This window comes from Cetorhinus maximus, chromosome 12 (assembly GCF_964194155.1).
Source record: "Cetorhinus maximus chromosome 12, sCetMax3.hap1.1, whole genome shotgun sequence".
Lineage (NCBI taxonomy): Eukaryota > Metazoa > Chordata > Chondrichthyes > Lamniformes > Cetorhinidae > Cetorhinus > Cetorhinus maximus.
The window spans coordinates 72449845-72464011 of NC_135890.1; the positions used below are offsets into that span (position 1 = coordinate 72449845).

General features: G+C 46.2%; 1 protein-coding gene across 2 annotated transcripts in view; it reads left to right on the top strand.

Moving 5' to 3' along the window:
• The first annotated feature begins 4039 nt into the window (after positions 1-4039).
• The window catches only part of rab36 (RAB36, member RAS oncogene family), a 79091-nt gene continuing 68963 nt past the window's right edge, over positions 4040-14167 (top strand). Inside the window, exons 1-2 of one of the 2 annotated variants that reach the window (XM_078553865.1) lie at positions 4040-4230; positions 4454-4558. In XM_078553865.1, coding sequence (XP_078409991.1) covers positions 4177-4230; positions 4454-4558 — 159 coding nt within the window. In that variant the 5' untranslated portion in view covers positions 4040-4176. The remainder of the gene's footprint in view (positions 4231-4453; positions 4559-14167) is intronic. The other variant, XM_078553864.1, reaches the window with a different exon arrangement.

The window sequence follows — 14167 nt, forward strand, 5'->3', positions numbered from 1 at the left end:
AGAGAAAGCAGACTGGGGAAGGGGGTGGCGTGGAATAGGCAGAGTCATGCCAGGGGAGGAGTGGGGTGTGGGTTTCAAATGACCAAGGGAGTGCGTGAAGGGATGGCAGGCAGAGGAATGACTGGGGTTGGGTGGGGTTATGAGGAACAAGGCAGGGGAGGGCTGGCATGCAGAGGAATGAATGGAACTGGGGGAACTGGAGCCCAACATGGAAAGGGTGAACACAGACTCATGAGGTGGTTGGGTGGGGTTTAGTTTTTACGAGAGGGAGGGCTTTTGCACAACTCATGACTAGGGGTGGGGTTTAGAGCATGAGAGAGAGGGTGTACACACAGATTCATGACTAGGGGAGGGAGTGGCTTGATGGAACCAGCAAGGTAAGTGGCAGTCACTCATGTAGTCTTGTATCTTTCGGACCACATTGTCAGGGTGGGAAATCAAAGCTGACTCTAGGGCCCTGCAGACCATGCTACAGGTTTATGCATGACACATCATGGTCCTGGTCCAGGGAGGGGGAAGGCCTGTCTGCCCTGCAGGGGTGGTACACACAATGGTGGGCAGGGCATGGTCAGTGCTTCATACCTGGCAATCCTGGGGGTGTGTGGCTTGGTACTGGGCTGCAGGTGGAATTATCATCGTCAGTGAGGCACCTGCAGCCTGTAGATGGGGAACGCGTAATACGGGACTGCGGGTTGGTGGCGGGGGGGAGGTGTCTCTGTATTGGACGGTACAGATGGCCTCAAGGTAGGGGGGGATGAGGTCCACATGGGTCATAGAAACATCTACAGTGATGGGTTTGAGGGGAGGAGGGGTGGAAGCAGGAATGTCCACATGATTACAATAGGCTCCAGGGTTACTGGGGGAGACTGGAGAGTGACTGGAGAACGGTCTACCTGCACATCGTGAGCTTCCAGGATGATTGGAGGGACTTCCATGGTGACAATGGGAGGGTGGAAGCTGGTTTCAAAGTAAAAGTGAGCACCACCATGTTGACTGCCCAATGGAATGATGCAGTCAAAAAAGACCCTGAGAAAAAAATTGCCAAGGGAGGGGTCAGAGGCTGTGTGGGAGGAGTCGACGGCTAGACTCATGGGCCCATTCAAGGAGCACCCTAATTTTTTGCACAAGAGTATTGAGATCCATGCTGAAAACAGTAATGAAGACTTACTGAAAAGGTAATGAATTGGGAACCAAAAAGCATATTGCACTTTGACAAGATTACTCACTAGGGCTTGGGGTCACATTTAAGTTGGTGTAATTGAGCCTGTTGCTGTCAGAGGAATGTGAGTGGGGGCGAGGGATCACACCATTAAGGGAGTAGAGTAGCAGGCAAGATGGTCCATGAGTCCCTGCACGTAGGATAGACATGGCTTCCAAGGGCACAAGGCTTCCAAAGATTCCAAAAGTGCAAGGCAGGGGTGAATTCAAATCCAAATGCAGCAGCCTGACATAGCCTTGGAGGAGTCTGACATCACTTGGTTGAGCTGAACACTCTCCAATCCTATTTGTGATTATGCTGTCAAGTTGCTGGGGGGATAAATAGGCACATATGATCCTTGAGTTAGCTCCTCAGGCACAAAGGTGGAACTGTGAATGGCACATATCTTATGAGCGCAGCCCAAGGCCTTCACACTGGATTTCAGCCTTGGAGTGGGAGGTTTGTCCTTGCAGGCCAAGCTGCATTCATGTGTTTGATCCATCTGTCCCCAGAAAGATGGAGGAGTTCAGAATGCAGGCTGCAGACAATGTTGCCTTCTTGATGGCTATGTTCAGAATAAGGAGAAGAAGGGCCCATTGCCATCTAACAGGACTTAGAAAAGAGCCTCGGCCTGAGGTGCATGGTCCAGGGAGGCCCCAGGAAGACTCAGAGGCTGAGGAGTTGAGGCCCATACCACAGAGGCAACTGGCGTGACCCAGGATGTACCAAAGAAGACTCTCATAGTTGGAGTTGACCGAGAGACAGTGCCATAGACGCCTTCGGTTGTCAAGGGATGTGGTGGCTCACGTTCTTGGGGAAGACCTAATGCCACATGGACTGAGAGGCCAGGTGACCGCCGCACTCAATTTCTTTGCAAGCGGCTTGTTCCAGGGATCCACTATGCGGCACCTCTCAGACCTCCACGCATAAATGTGTAAGGCGAGTTACAGATGCCCCTTATAGTAAGGCACATTATTACATCCTGTTCCCAATGGATGAAGCCAGCCAGGCCACTAGATTTCTGGGATTTATGGCGATCTCCAGCTTCCCAGCAGGCTGCCATAGATTGGATACATGTTGCTTTAAGAGCTCCATGGCAAGAGCCACTAATCTTCATCAACAGGAAAAAGTTCCACTCCCTCAAAGTGCAGCTGGTCTGCGATCATCAGAAGAAGATCATGCATGTTTGTGGCAGGTTCTCTAGGAGTTCTTATGATTCCTACGTCCTGAGTCACTCCCAGGTGCCACAGATCTTCGAGGACCTACAGCACTTACAGGGTTATCTGCTGGGTGATACGCGCTACCTGCAGAAGACTTGGTTTATGACACCTATGCGTCGTCTTCAAAGTGCCTCGGAGGAGAGATATCATGCAGCGCATCTGTGACAAGGTCCTTTATTGAGCAAACCATTGCCATCTTGAAGATGCGCTTCCAATGTTTGAACTGTTCAGGTGGATCTCTACAGTACTCTCCACAGACGTCCTGCATCATCACGGTCTGCTGTGCGCTGCACAATCTGGCTTCAAAGGGGAAACCGTTTGCCAGAGGGAGACGTGGAGGAGGCAGAGATTTCCTCGGACCAGGAGGACTTGGAAGAGATGGAACCTGAAGGGGGCCAGGATGGAGACTTTACACATGAGGATGCCATTGCAGTGGCACAACATGGAAAACGTGGGCATGACAGGCTGATTGCCACTAGGTTGAAGGAGGAGTAAAGTCCACACAAGGTGACAAGTGCGCATTTTGCCTGTCCCCTAAAGGCACAGAAGTGATCAGGAAGTCCTTTCAAACGTCCACATATTAAGCAAGCTCACCCTTCAGCCTGAGACCAGTAAACCTCAGGGATCATGAAGGTATCAGCGATGGAAAGGTCTGCATCCATTGCTGCATGTGGCGCCTGTGCAATGTGAAAGGCAGCACACCAGCACACAACCTAAGTCAACCGCACATTGTACAATCTTTGCCACTAGCATGCAACACTTTCAGCAGCCATTTACATTTTGACACGGTTGCAGTGAACATAATGCATCCACAAAGTGTGCTTTCATCACTCACAAGAGACGCTGCTTAGTCCTGACACCACAATATTAGATGTCACCCTCTAAGACACAGGAGCACACATTAATTACTTAAGCGTGTGCTGCAAGATGTATAAGAGCATTTCTGTATCTACATGCACATTCAGGCTCTAGGTTGACACACCTCCCTTAGATGACCCAAGGGGCAAGTGATTAACATGACTTTGCTAAAGATGACATGAATCTGGTGGACACGAAGGCAGATTGATGCCCCAGTATCGACCTCCATCTTGATGGGTTGTTCATTGACTCTAATGACTACCTGGATTGGCTCAGTTTTACCCACTTTTAGGTTGTACCATGATTGGATGTCAGATTCTGCTTCCTCCGGTTCTTCGACGAGACAGATTTCACGATTTCTACCTTTGTCTTTAAAATGCTGTCTCAGCCTATCTTGATCGTGCCGCATTATGTGACCATTGCGGTGGCAGAAAAAGCATTTGATATTTCTGAACTGTCGATCGCCTGCAGGCTGCCTGGATGCATTTCTCTCATTAATGTTGTGGGTTTTCACTGTAGTACTATTGTTCTTCAATGGTCTGTATATAGTGGACATTCCCCGCCTTTCTGCGGAGTCTAACATTTTCACGCCGTTTGTTACCAGTCCTTCCCACCCTACAAAATGGACTGCAAAATTTTATGTATCTTTTATTGCCTCCGAGTCTCTCACACAGAGTCTCCATGGCTGTTGCCAATTCTAATGCCTTACTGAAGTCTAGATTAGTTTCAGATAGCAATCGCTTTTGAATAGCATCGTCCCCGATTCCGCAATTCAGTACTGCAAAGTCCAACTGGGAGAAGTTAGAGGTTTGAGAACACCCCAGTGAAGAATTTTGAAAGGGTTAAGAAAAGCCCAGTTCCTTGAAACAAGCCCCTCCTCTCCTGACGTCAGTGTTGGAAATGAGAGACGCTCGTTGCCTTAGAAACTGCCAACAGGCGGTGGTGCTGAGAGCTGCTAAGTTTTGTGCTGATGTTTGAATCTTACTTAATATTCTTACTTAATACCTCCGATCAGTAAAAAGTTAACAGGTATTGTTGCCTTAGCCCCCACTCCTGAGAGGCGGGAGTTGGTGTGTCCTCCTGCCCTGATAATGTCCAGTTTCCACTGCAACTGAATGCTGAAGCTCTGGTGTACGTTTTGTCGCTTGCTCTTATGGCTCTCCTTTGATTTAATGCAGAAAATAATCGGAAGAATTTCACCTCGAGAGGGAGAAGGATGAGTAACGGCATCTTACACGCCCCGCCTGTCAGCAGGGACCGAGTAATCTCTCGATTTCCCAAGGTCACGGTTTGTCTTTGATAGTTTTCATCTCTCTCAAATGCTGCAGTTTATCTGGTGCGGGGGATGACGTGTTCCTGGTCGAGGATCCGGGCTGTTATGGCTGGAATATAAATGTTGCATGATGACAGCTGGGGGTTTTGTTAACACTGGTGGCACTAGGAGCAACTGCAAACTTAGGTAGTGCCAGCAACCACAGAACCCCTCAGCCATCAACGACACCTTGAATGGGAAAGATGCAGTTGCGGTTTTTTGGGGCGGTGGGAGGAACTAACTGACCGTATTTCGATTGAAGGCTCAGTAAGTCTGGAGTGAGTAGTCAGGACTTGCTTGATCCCGCTTCCTAACCCCAGGCCCCCTTTGACATTCCTATCATTCCAAAACGGTTATCAGAATCATTAGCCTACAGAGGGAGGTAGTGTCACTTGGTTCTGACCACATCAAATGTTACACTTCGCTACAAAGCAATTTTAGATCATATAAAGTTGTTTTGCATTGATTTGTCTTGAATTTTTAAAAAAATAAACATTGAGTTCCAAATGTCTTTTTTTAAATAGAATCAGTTTTTAAGTTCAATGATAGATGTTGGTCTCAGAGAGATCCTGGAAACCTCCTGTTGTTCAGGTATCAATCAGGAAGTAAATTTGTTACTGGCTAGTACTAAGGGGTTCCTTAAACTGCACCTTCCAAACCTGTGACCTCTACCACCGAGAAGGACAAGGGCAGCAGATGCATGGGAACACCATCACCTGCAAATTCCCCTCCAAATCACACACCATCCTGACTTGGAAATATATCGCCATTCCTTCACTGTTGCTGGGTCAAAATCCTGGAACTCTCTCCCTAACAGCACTGTGGGCGTACCTACACCACATGGACTACAGTGGTTCAAAAAGGCAGCTCACAACCACCTTCTCAAGGGAAATTACGGATGGGCAATAAATGCTGGCCCAGCCAGCGACATCCACATCCTGTGAAAGAATTTTTAAAAAGTTTCATACAATTGCCTGCTTGCCGAACATGACCAGTTGCAGGCATCAATTTAACATATTTCCCTTGTTTTCCCAATTGGTACCTGAGGAGCCTGCCTCAGTCAAAGTGATTTAGGAGGGTGTCGAGGGTTAAGCAGGTAGGAAAGTGGAGTTATGGCCACAATCAGATCACCATGATCTTATTGAATGGTGGAGCAGATTCGATGGGCCAAATAGCTTATTCCTGCTCCTATGTTTTGCATTTTTATGGATAACCCTGATTTGGTACAAATTCCCAGCAAGAGTTGTTGTTTGCTGGTCAGTTAACATCTTTAAAGGGAGGTGAATCAATATCAGCTCATAAAGAGGATTGAGAGTTGTGGATATTAATAGTATTGTTTGATTTAACTTCAGGGAGTTAAGGAAAGAAATTTGGATATTCCTCAAAGTACAGTGTGTTAAGGGAGTGCACAATAATCACACCTGGACTCCGGATGGCGTGGATTTAATGGATTCAGTGGCCTCTTCTCATTGCTTACAGGGGGAGACATTAAATATTAATGAAGTGTTGGCTGCAGCAATCAAAATTTAAACCTAGTTCAGCCATATTTTGCTTCCTTCCTGTCTGGTCTAAGACAGTGTTGTAAAATATGCTCAGCACTCGCCACATGTGATGAATTGGCCACAGACATGTAGCAAATTGATGCTGTTCATTTTTAGAGGCACAATGAGATTGTTAAACGATGGGTGTGAGATATAGGTTTCACTCACTAGACCATGATTGTCGTCCATCCCAAATTGATTAAGGAAGAATCAAACAGGTTGCTGTAAGACAGGAGTCACATATTGTTCAGACCATGACTATGTTTATCAGTTGTTAGGTTTCTAGTGACTTGAAGCTGAAGGGTCATTTGCTTAGTGAAACAAGAAAAATATTCTGTGGTTTGTTACCTTCTCTGTTCCTGCTCTCTCTGGATACCTCTAAAAGATGATACATTTAGATCTGTGGAACCACTCTGTGAGGTACTGTGAAAGCACGGCTGGCCTTTCGCAGAATCACAGAATCACACAGTGCAGATGAGGCCCTTCGGCCCATCGAGTCTGCACCGACACGTGAGAAACACCTGACCTACCTACCTAACCCCATTGGCCCATAGCCTTGAATGTTATGACGTGCCAAGTGCTCATCCAGGTACTTTTTAAAGGGTGTGAGGCAACCTGCCTCCACCACCCTCCCAGTCAGCGCACTCCAGACCGTCACCACCCTCTGGGTAAAAATGTTTTTCCACACATCCCCCCTAAACCTAAACCTCCTGCCCCTCACCTTGAACTTGTGTCCCCTCGTGCCTTTGGGAGGACAGCTGTCCGATTGCTCTCAAAATTTTCTTGGTGGATCTAGTGACACAGGGAATGAATGAGAAACTTGGTTTTGATTAGCTGGTCGTTGGCTTTGCAAAGCATTTGTGCTGCATGAGCAATGAACAACGCTGCATGGCTGCCAATGAGGGCCGAAATGTGCAATTTTGGCAAACTGGGTCATTGCAGTAACATCCAAATGTGTTAGTCCTTCATCTTAATTGAAATGAGTGATTGAAAAGAATAGGGAGCTATTGGTGTAAAAGGAGAGATTATAAGAGGTTGGCCATCAGCCAAAGGACTATTAAATGTCCAGACCCTGTGTTCGGAAATGGCAGGCAACACTTGAATCATGACGCAGAAGCCAATACATAGAGATTTGTTGATTCCTTTCCTTCCCCAAGTCTCCTAATGTACCAATTCTGATAAAATAGAGATAGTTTACTCTTGAAGAAATTTGTTTTTAAATAAGCTGGAGGACATTGTCTGAAACAGAGCACTCCAGTTAACAGATTGTCACCACCCTTTGAGAGTGAACTCAGCAGGCTTGCTTTGTGGAACGTTTGGGTTGCAAAACCTTTTTCAAGCTGTTCTGGCTCTTGCAGTAAATGTGTCAGTCTTGAATCCTGATTGTTTGAAACCTTAAACCATTCAAAAGATTCTGCATTTGTTTTATTGATATTGCATACATTTTGCATCATGTGGCAGACTTGGTGACCTGATTGACACATGTTTGGTGAGCATCAAAATCCTACAACACTGGCATGGGATGTATTAAAAACATTCCAAACTGAGCTTCACCCATTTATACTCTGAACCACAGAGTTGTACCCTTCACTAATAGGGAGGGAGTAAACCAAGGCCACTGCAATCTCTTATTCTTAAGAAAGAAAGTGAAATTACTTGAGATGAGGAATTGTCAAAATAAAATCAAGCTGTATCATATGTATATTGATGCATGTGCAGATTACCCCCACCCTCACTTTTGGCCCCAACTTTGAGACCAAGAGTTGCATTATGTAAGATAATTCCTGATTAAACTACTGACAGGGTATTTGGCACACAAGCATGAGGGTTAGGGGCAGGGAATAGCTATGCTAATAGTCTGCTGCAACTCCTTTGATGGAATCAGCAGTCAAAAGATATTCAGAGAAGTCAAGGCTCCAGTCTGGCTAAATTAAGTTAGTATAAGGACAAACTTTATGCAGTGGGGATAGCAGTTTGACGGCAAGCTGTCAACTTTCGCTGTCATTACCCCCCTGCAACTGACTGCAACTTTGCATGGGCAGATTATTGTGGAAATCCTGAAGTTGCTGTCTGTTACTCACTTTTGCACCACAGACTATGCTGTGGTACCCTTTCCAAAGCAACAATCAGTGGAATCAGTTGACTTGGTGAGAACTTCCCTTTTTCAGCACTCACATCGCTACAGAAACTCCATAAAGAGTTACACCTTGTTCAATCAGGTGTAACTGGGTTTTAATGGCAATCTGAGTAACAAATATTTCTGAACAAAGAACTGGCCCTGAAAAAATAATTTTATATTTGTGAAGTGTCAGTAAGTGTCTCCATTCTGATTAATTACTAGATCTTTTAAAATAACTTTAAAAAAATATTTTTGAAAGTTTTTTTGGAATATTTCGCTTCTACCTTCATCCAATGTATGTAACCCAGTCTTTATTTCTCTCTATGTAAAATGTTTAAAAAGGGATTTGATCTTAGTGCTTTTCATTCCTGATTGGATGCCTGTGGGAATTCTTTAGTATGTTTGGTTGCTTGGACAGCTTGATGACATCACTGCAGTTCCATGCCAGGAATCCCCATCAAAGAATACTGCAATACCACTGCACAGCGAGAGAAGGAAAGTTCTCGCTACAGCGAGAGAGGTAAAGTTCTCGCCACAGAAATCGCTAGATCTCCCAGCAAAGCTTTCTGCAAGGTCACTGATGAGCACTGTTATTTCACTGCTGGCTGCAAACCCTGGGCCTTGGAATTCATTGCAGGGCTCTGTATGTTGAGTAGGGAGGGGCGTGGTATTTATTCTGTATTCTTGTGCTGATTGCGGTGACCATGAATGGCATTAATTCTGTGCAATCCATGCAATTGCAGAATGACGTGCCATTGGTCAGCTCCTCAGTATGCAGCCCCATCGCAGTGACCTAGCATTATTCAAAATGTTAGTGGACACCAGAATTGCAGATTCAGCAGGTTTCACAATCTGTTTATTTTGGATTTATAGAAGGGTGTGTACTGCATGGTACTTGCTGCTTCCCATCTCTTAGTGGCAATGGTAATGCAGGCGTTTCCAGTTTTGTAATAGCTGAAATCATTAGTTACCATTGGGCCAGAAATTGCTAAAAGGTTGCACTATTGGAATGAAACATTAATTATTAATTCATAAAATATCCAGCAATTTGTGGAATAAAAGAGATAAACCACGAGATCCAAACTTCTGTAAACTGGGCCGAAGGGCCTCTTCTGCATTGTGTGATTCTGCTGGACATTCGTTCTGCTGGTAGCCTCTCCAAAGCCAATATAAAGTCTCTTCTCATCTTGAGGCCCTCCATTAAACTTAGTGTTGATTGTAAAATTGCTGGATTTATGATATTATTCCTGCTTATCGAGGGCTGGTAATTAATGTTGTAGTGATACTGTTAATTATGTGATTTATGGTCCTGACTTGAAGCTCAACCTTTGAGACCCATGTAGGGACCAATTCACCTCAGCAGGTAATAAATTGTTTCTAGAGGAATTTTGTTTATCCCTTTTGTCCGTCTTGGCAGTATTTTTGTGCCAGTTTTGCCATCCACATTTCTGTTAGTGTCAGAAGGCAATAATTTTCAGGATACAAAGTTGTTTTGACAGTCAGGAGAGGATCACTCAATTAAATGCAGTTGATATGTTTTGTTCAGAAAGTAACGTTTTGGGATACAGTACATGGATAATTTGAAACGTGACGTGGTAAGTGTAGCAGGCGTGAAAGGATACAGGACCTATTGTTCCAAAGATCTCCACCTTTTCCTTGTTTTCCTTGTGTCATGTCCTGGGTCTGTTGTAGACTAATTGTTTGAGATTGATTGCTACAATTAGTCAACAACTCCGTTATCATTGCATCATGCAAATATCAGATTGGTAGAAGGTGAAGTAGATGGACCGTGATCTTATGCAGAGAGTTTTCCTCTAGATTCCCATTGACTCCAGTTTTGCTAGGGCTCCTTGACGCCACACTTGGTCAAATGCTGCCTTGATGTCAAGGGCAGTCACTCACCTTACCTCTGGAGTTCAGCTCCTTTGTCCGTGTTTGGACCAAGGCTGTACTAAGGACAGGAGCTGAGCGGCTCTGGTGGAACCCAAACTGAGCGTCGGTGAACAGGTTATTGCTATGTAGACGCCACCTGATGGTACTGTCAATGACACCTTCCACCACTTCACTGGTGATCAAGAGTAGACTGTTGGTTGGAAAGTTGCCCAATTAGTCTCACTCTCCTCTTCCCCATAGGCTGCAATTTTTTTTTTCCTTTTGAAGTACGTATCCAATTTACTTTTGAAAGTGACCCTTAAATCTGCTTCCTACATCACTTCAGCCCGGTCTCAACTTGCAGCTTTTGCCAAACCGGCAGCACCACCTCTCTCTCAAGTGGCCACCTCACACCTTAATGTGCTCACACAAAAGTGAACTGTGGGCGCTCCACTCCAGAACAAAGTTCTGTAGTATAAGGGGTTATTGGAGCGAGAGCCTGAGTCCATGTGGCTATTTGTTTGGACAGCTAGCGTATATTCTGGATGATTTAGTCTGCCCTTACTGTGCTCTCGCCCTCCCACTCAGCTGCCAGTCCACTAAAGAACTACAGAAGTCAAGATGACACAGCGAGCCAGGGAGGCCTAGAAGAGCGGTGGCTACAGCAGCAGCAAGGCCCGGGGCAGCTGGAGTGTTAAACAGCACAGAGAAGAAGTGCGACTTGCCACCTTCACACCATTCCAACTCCTTCTCAGCAATAAAATCTCCAAACCTCTCTGGGGAGAGAGAGTGTGGGAGAGTGAGCAGGTGTGAGAGAGAGAGGGTGACTGTGCGAGAGAGAGAATGCGACTGTGCGAGAGAGAGAGAGAGAGAGAGAGCGAGTGTGTGAGAGAGAGAGAGCGAGTGTGTGAGAGGGAGAGAGAGAGCGAGTGTGTGAGAGAGAAAGAGAGAGAGAGCGTGTGTGAGAGAGAAAGCAAGCCAGTGTGTGTGAGAGAGAGTGAGCAAGTGTGTGTGTGAGAGAGAGCGAGTACTTATTTGAAAGCGAGTGTGTGTGAGAGGGAGAGCAAGTGTGTGTGAGAGAGAGAGCGAGTGTGTGAGAGAGAGACAGAGAGAGCAACTGTGTGTAAGAGAGACAGAGAGAGAGCGAGTGTGTGAGAGAGAGAGAGCGAGTGTGAGAGAGAGAGAGAGAGCGCGAGTGTGAGAGAGAGAGAGCGCGAGTGAGAGAGAGAGAGAGAGAGCGCGAGTGAGAGAGAGAGAGCGCGTGTGTGAGAGAGAAAGCAAGCCAGTGTGTGTGAGAGAGAGCGAGCAAGTGTGTGTGAGAGAGAGCGAGTATGCATTTGAAAGCGAGTGTGTGAGAGAGAGAGCAAGTGTGTGTGAGAGAGAGAGCGAGTGTGAGAGAGAGAGCGAGTGTGAGAGAGAGAGCGAGTGTGAGAGAGAGAGCGAGTGTGTGTGAGAGAGAGAGAGCGAGTGTGTGTGAGAGAGAGAGAGCGAGTGTGTGTGAGAGAGAGAGAGCGAGTGTGTGTGAGAGAGAGAGAGCGAGTGTGTGTGAGAGAGAGAGAGCGAGTGTGTGTGAGAGAGAGAGAGCGAGTGTGTGTCAGAGAGAGAGAGCGAGTGTGTGTGAGAGAGAGAGCGAGTGTGTGTCAGAGAGAGAGAGCGAGTGTGTGAGAGAGAAAGAGAGCGAGTGTGTGAGAGAGAGAGCGAGTGTGTGAGAGAGAGAGCGAGTGTGTGTGAGAGAGAGAGCGAGTGTGTGTGAGAGAGAGAGAGCGAGTGTGTGAGAGAGAGAGAGCGAGTGTGTGAGAGAGAGAGAGCGAGTGTGTGAGAGAGCGAGTGTGTGTGAGAGAGTGAGTATGTGTGAGAGAAAGAGAGCGAGTGTGAGAGAGAGCGAGTGTGTGAGAGAGAGATCGAGTGTGTGTGAGAGAAAGCAAGCCAGTGTGTGTGAGAGAGAGCGAGTGCGCATGTGAAAGCGAGTGTGTGTGAGAGAGAGCAAATGTGTGAGAGAGAGAGAGCGAGTGTTTGTGTGAGAGAGAGAGCGAGTATGTGTGAGAGAGAGCGTGAGTGCGCGTGAGAGATAGCGAGTGTGCGTGTGAGAGCGAGTGTATATAAGAGTGAGAAAGAGAGAGCGACTTTGCGAGTGAGAGTGTGTGAAAGAGTGTTTGTGCGAGAGAGAGCGAGAGTGTGCGAGAGAAAGCGAGTGTGTGCGAGAGAGAGCGAGTGTGTGCAAGAGAGAGCGAGTGTGTGCGAGAGAGAGAGAGAGAGTGTATGAGAGATAGAGAGCAGGTGTGTGTGAGAGATAGAGAGCGAGTGTGTGAGAGGGAAAACGCGAGTATGTGCAAGAGAAAGCGAGTGAATGTGTGTGAGAGAGCGAGTGAGTATGTGTGAGAGAGAGAGAGCGAGTGAGTGTTTGTGAGAGAGAGAGCGAGTGTGTGAGAGAGCAGGTGTGTGTGAGAGAGAGCGAGTGTGTATGAGAGAGAGTTTGCAAGAAGGAGAGAAATAGTGAGTGCATGTGTAAGAGAGAGAGAGTGTGCGAGTATGTGAGAATGAGTGAGAACCCACAGACTGGGTATAAGCTGGACACACACACACACACACACACAGAGGCTGCTCAGTGTGGATACGCACACACACCCTGCCCCTCCCTCCCCAAAACCTATCCACACACACGGCCGGGAGAGGAGGGAAACCCAACCTGAAAGGAACCCACTTCCGACCCCCACTTTCATATGAATTCTGCTGAGGCGAGCTCGGAGTGTGTGCCACCAGAAGTGAAGGCATGAGTTAAACTCAACTCCTTAGCTTGGCCCCACTCTCCTCCCCATTCCCTGTTGACCAGGACTTCCGGCCTAGTTTGCCTGTATTCCGCCCTGGTTCTTAAGCAAAAAGGCAAAAAGTTTTTATTAGTTAGCTCTGCTGTTTGGTACTTTTTAATGGTCATTAAAATCTGCAGTACTTTGCTCTCCTATATATGCTCCATGCTGAGCATTTGTAAGTGTGGTTAGTTTCAACTTAAAATGAGAAAATATTTATCAGTCAATGAGAAGTGTAATTCGTCTGTTAACAAAGCCCACTTTTGTGGGTAGAAATAGCACATTATTGCAGGTGAATTGTTTGGTGCTAATTCACTAGAAAGTTTTGCCATTTTTAAACTTGGAAGTGAAACCAAGAGTCATGCACCAATAGAATACGTCACTGTTAGTGCAAGATATTCTCATTTGTACATGGGATTGGTGTTTGTAGTGCTTGTGAGGTTCAAGTCTTCTGGATGTTGTTGTCCGGATATTGCATTGGGCCAGGTTCAAAGAAGCAGAGCTGGTTGCATAATATAAATGACCAAGTTGTGTGTAATTTTCCGACAAAGCCATAGTTGTAAAGTGTATCATGCTGAAACCTGACCCTTCGATGGGCTCTATAAATAGGGGTAGAGAATACAAAAGCCAAGAAGCTAAACCCAAATGAAACAGTTGGATTCCACTTTGACTATGGTTCCCAATCCTGGGCACCAGAAGGATGTGAGGGGCTGGATTAAAGAATAGGGAGGGAATAAGGGGCCCAGAAACAGGAGAAGCACCAGGGCCCTTGATTTCTCTCCCTGGCCCTGGGTGTGGCCAAGCAGCTGCCTGGAAGGTACTGCACAGGTGCGCATACATGCAAAAAAATTTAAAGATACAGGACATTAGAGAAACTGGCCTAACACAGCAGCAAAGTTTTAAAAGCAACTTTGATATCAAGATCTTTGTTATTTATCCTCTGCTCACAATCAGTGATTTTAAGGGGATGCCTGCTGCCTACGCAGTCATTTCATGCTTCTTGACAGATGTAGTCAGATTCATGGTACCATTGAATACTTATAACTGAGAGGAACTATTCTGTTCTATCATCACAGAAGCCAAGAACATTTCTGCAATGTATGCGTTGCATTGATATGTGAACTCCACTTCAGGATGAATAGCCAATAGATCATTATGACATCCTGTGCTTCATTTCATTTTGATGGCAGAATGAAACAGAAACCATTTATATTGTCTGATTGGAACCTGCAGATAAAATACT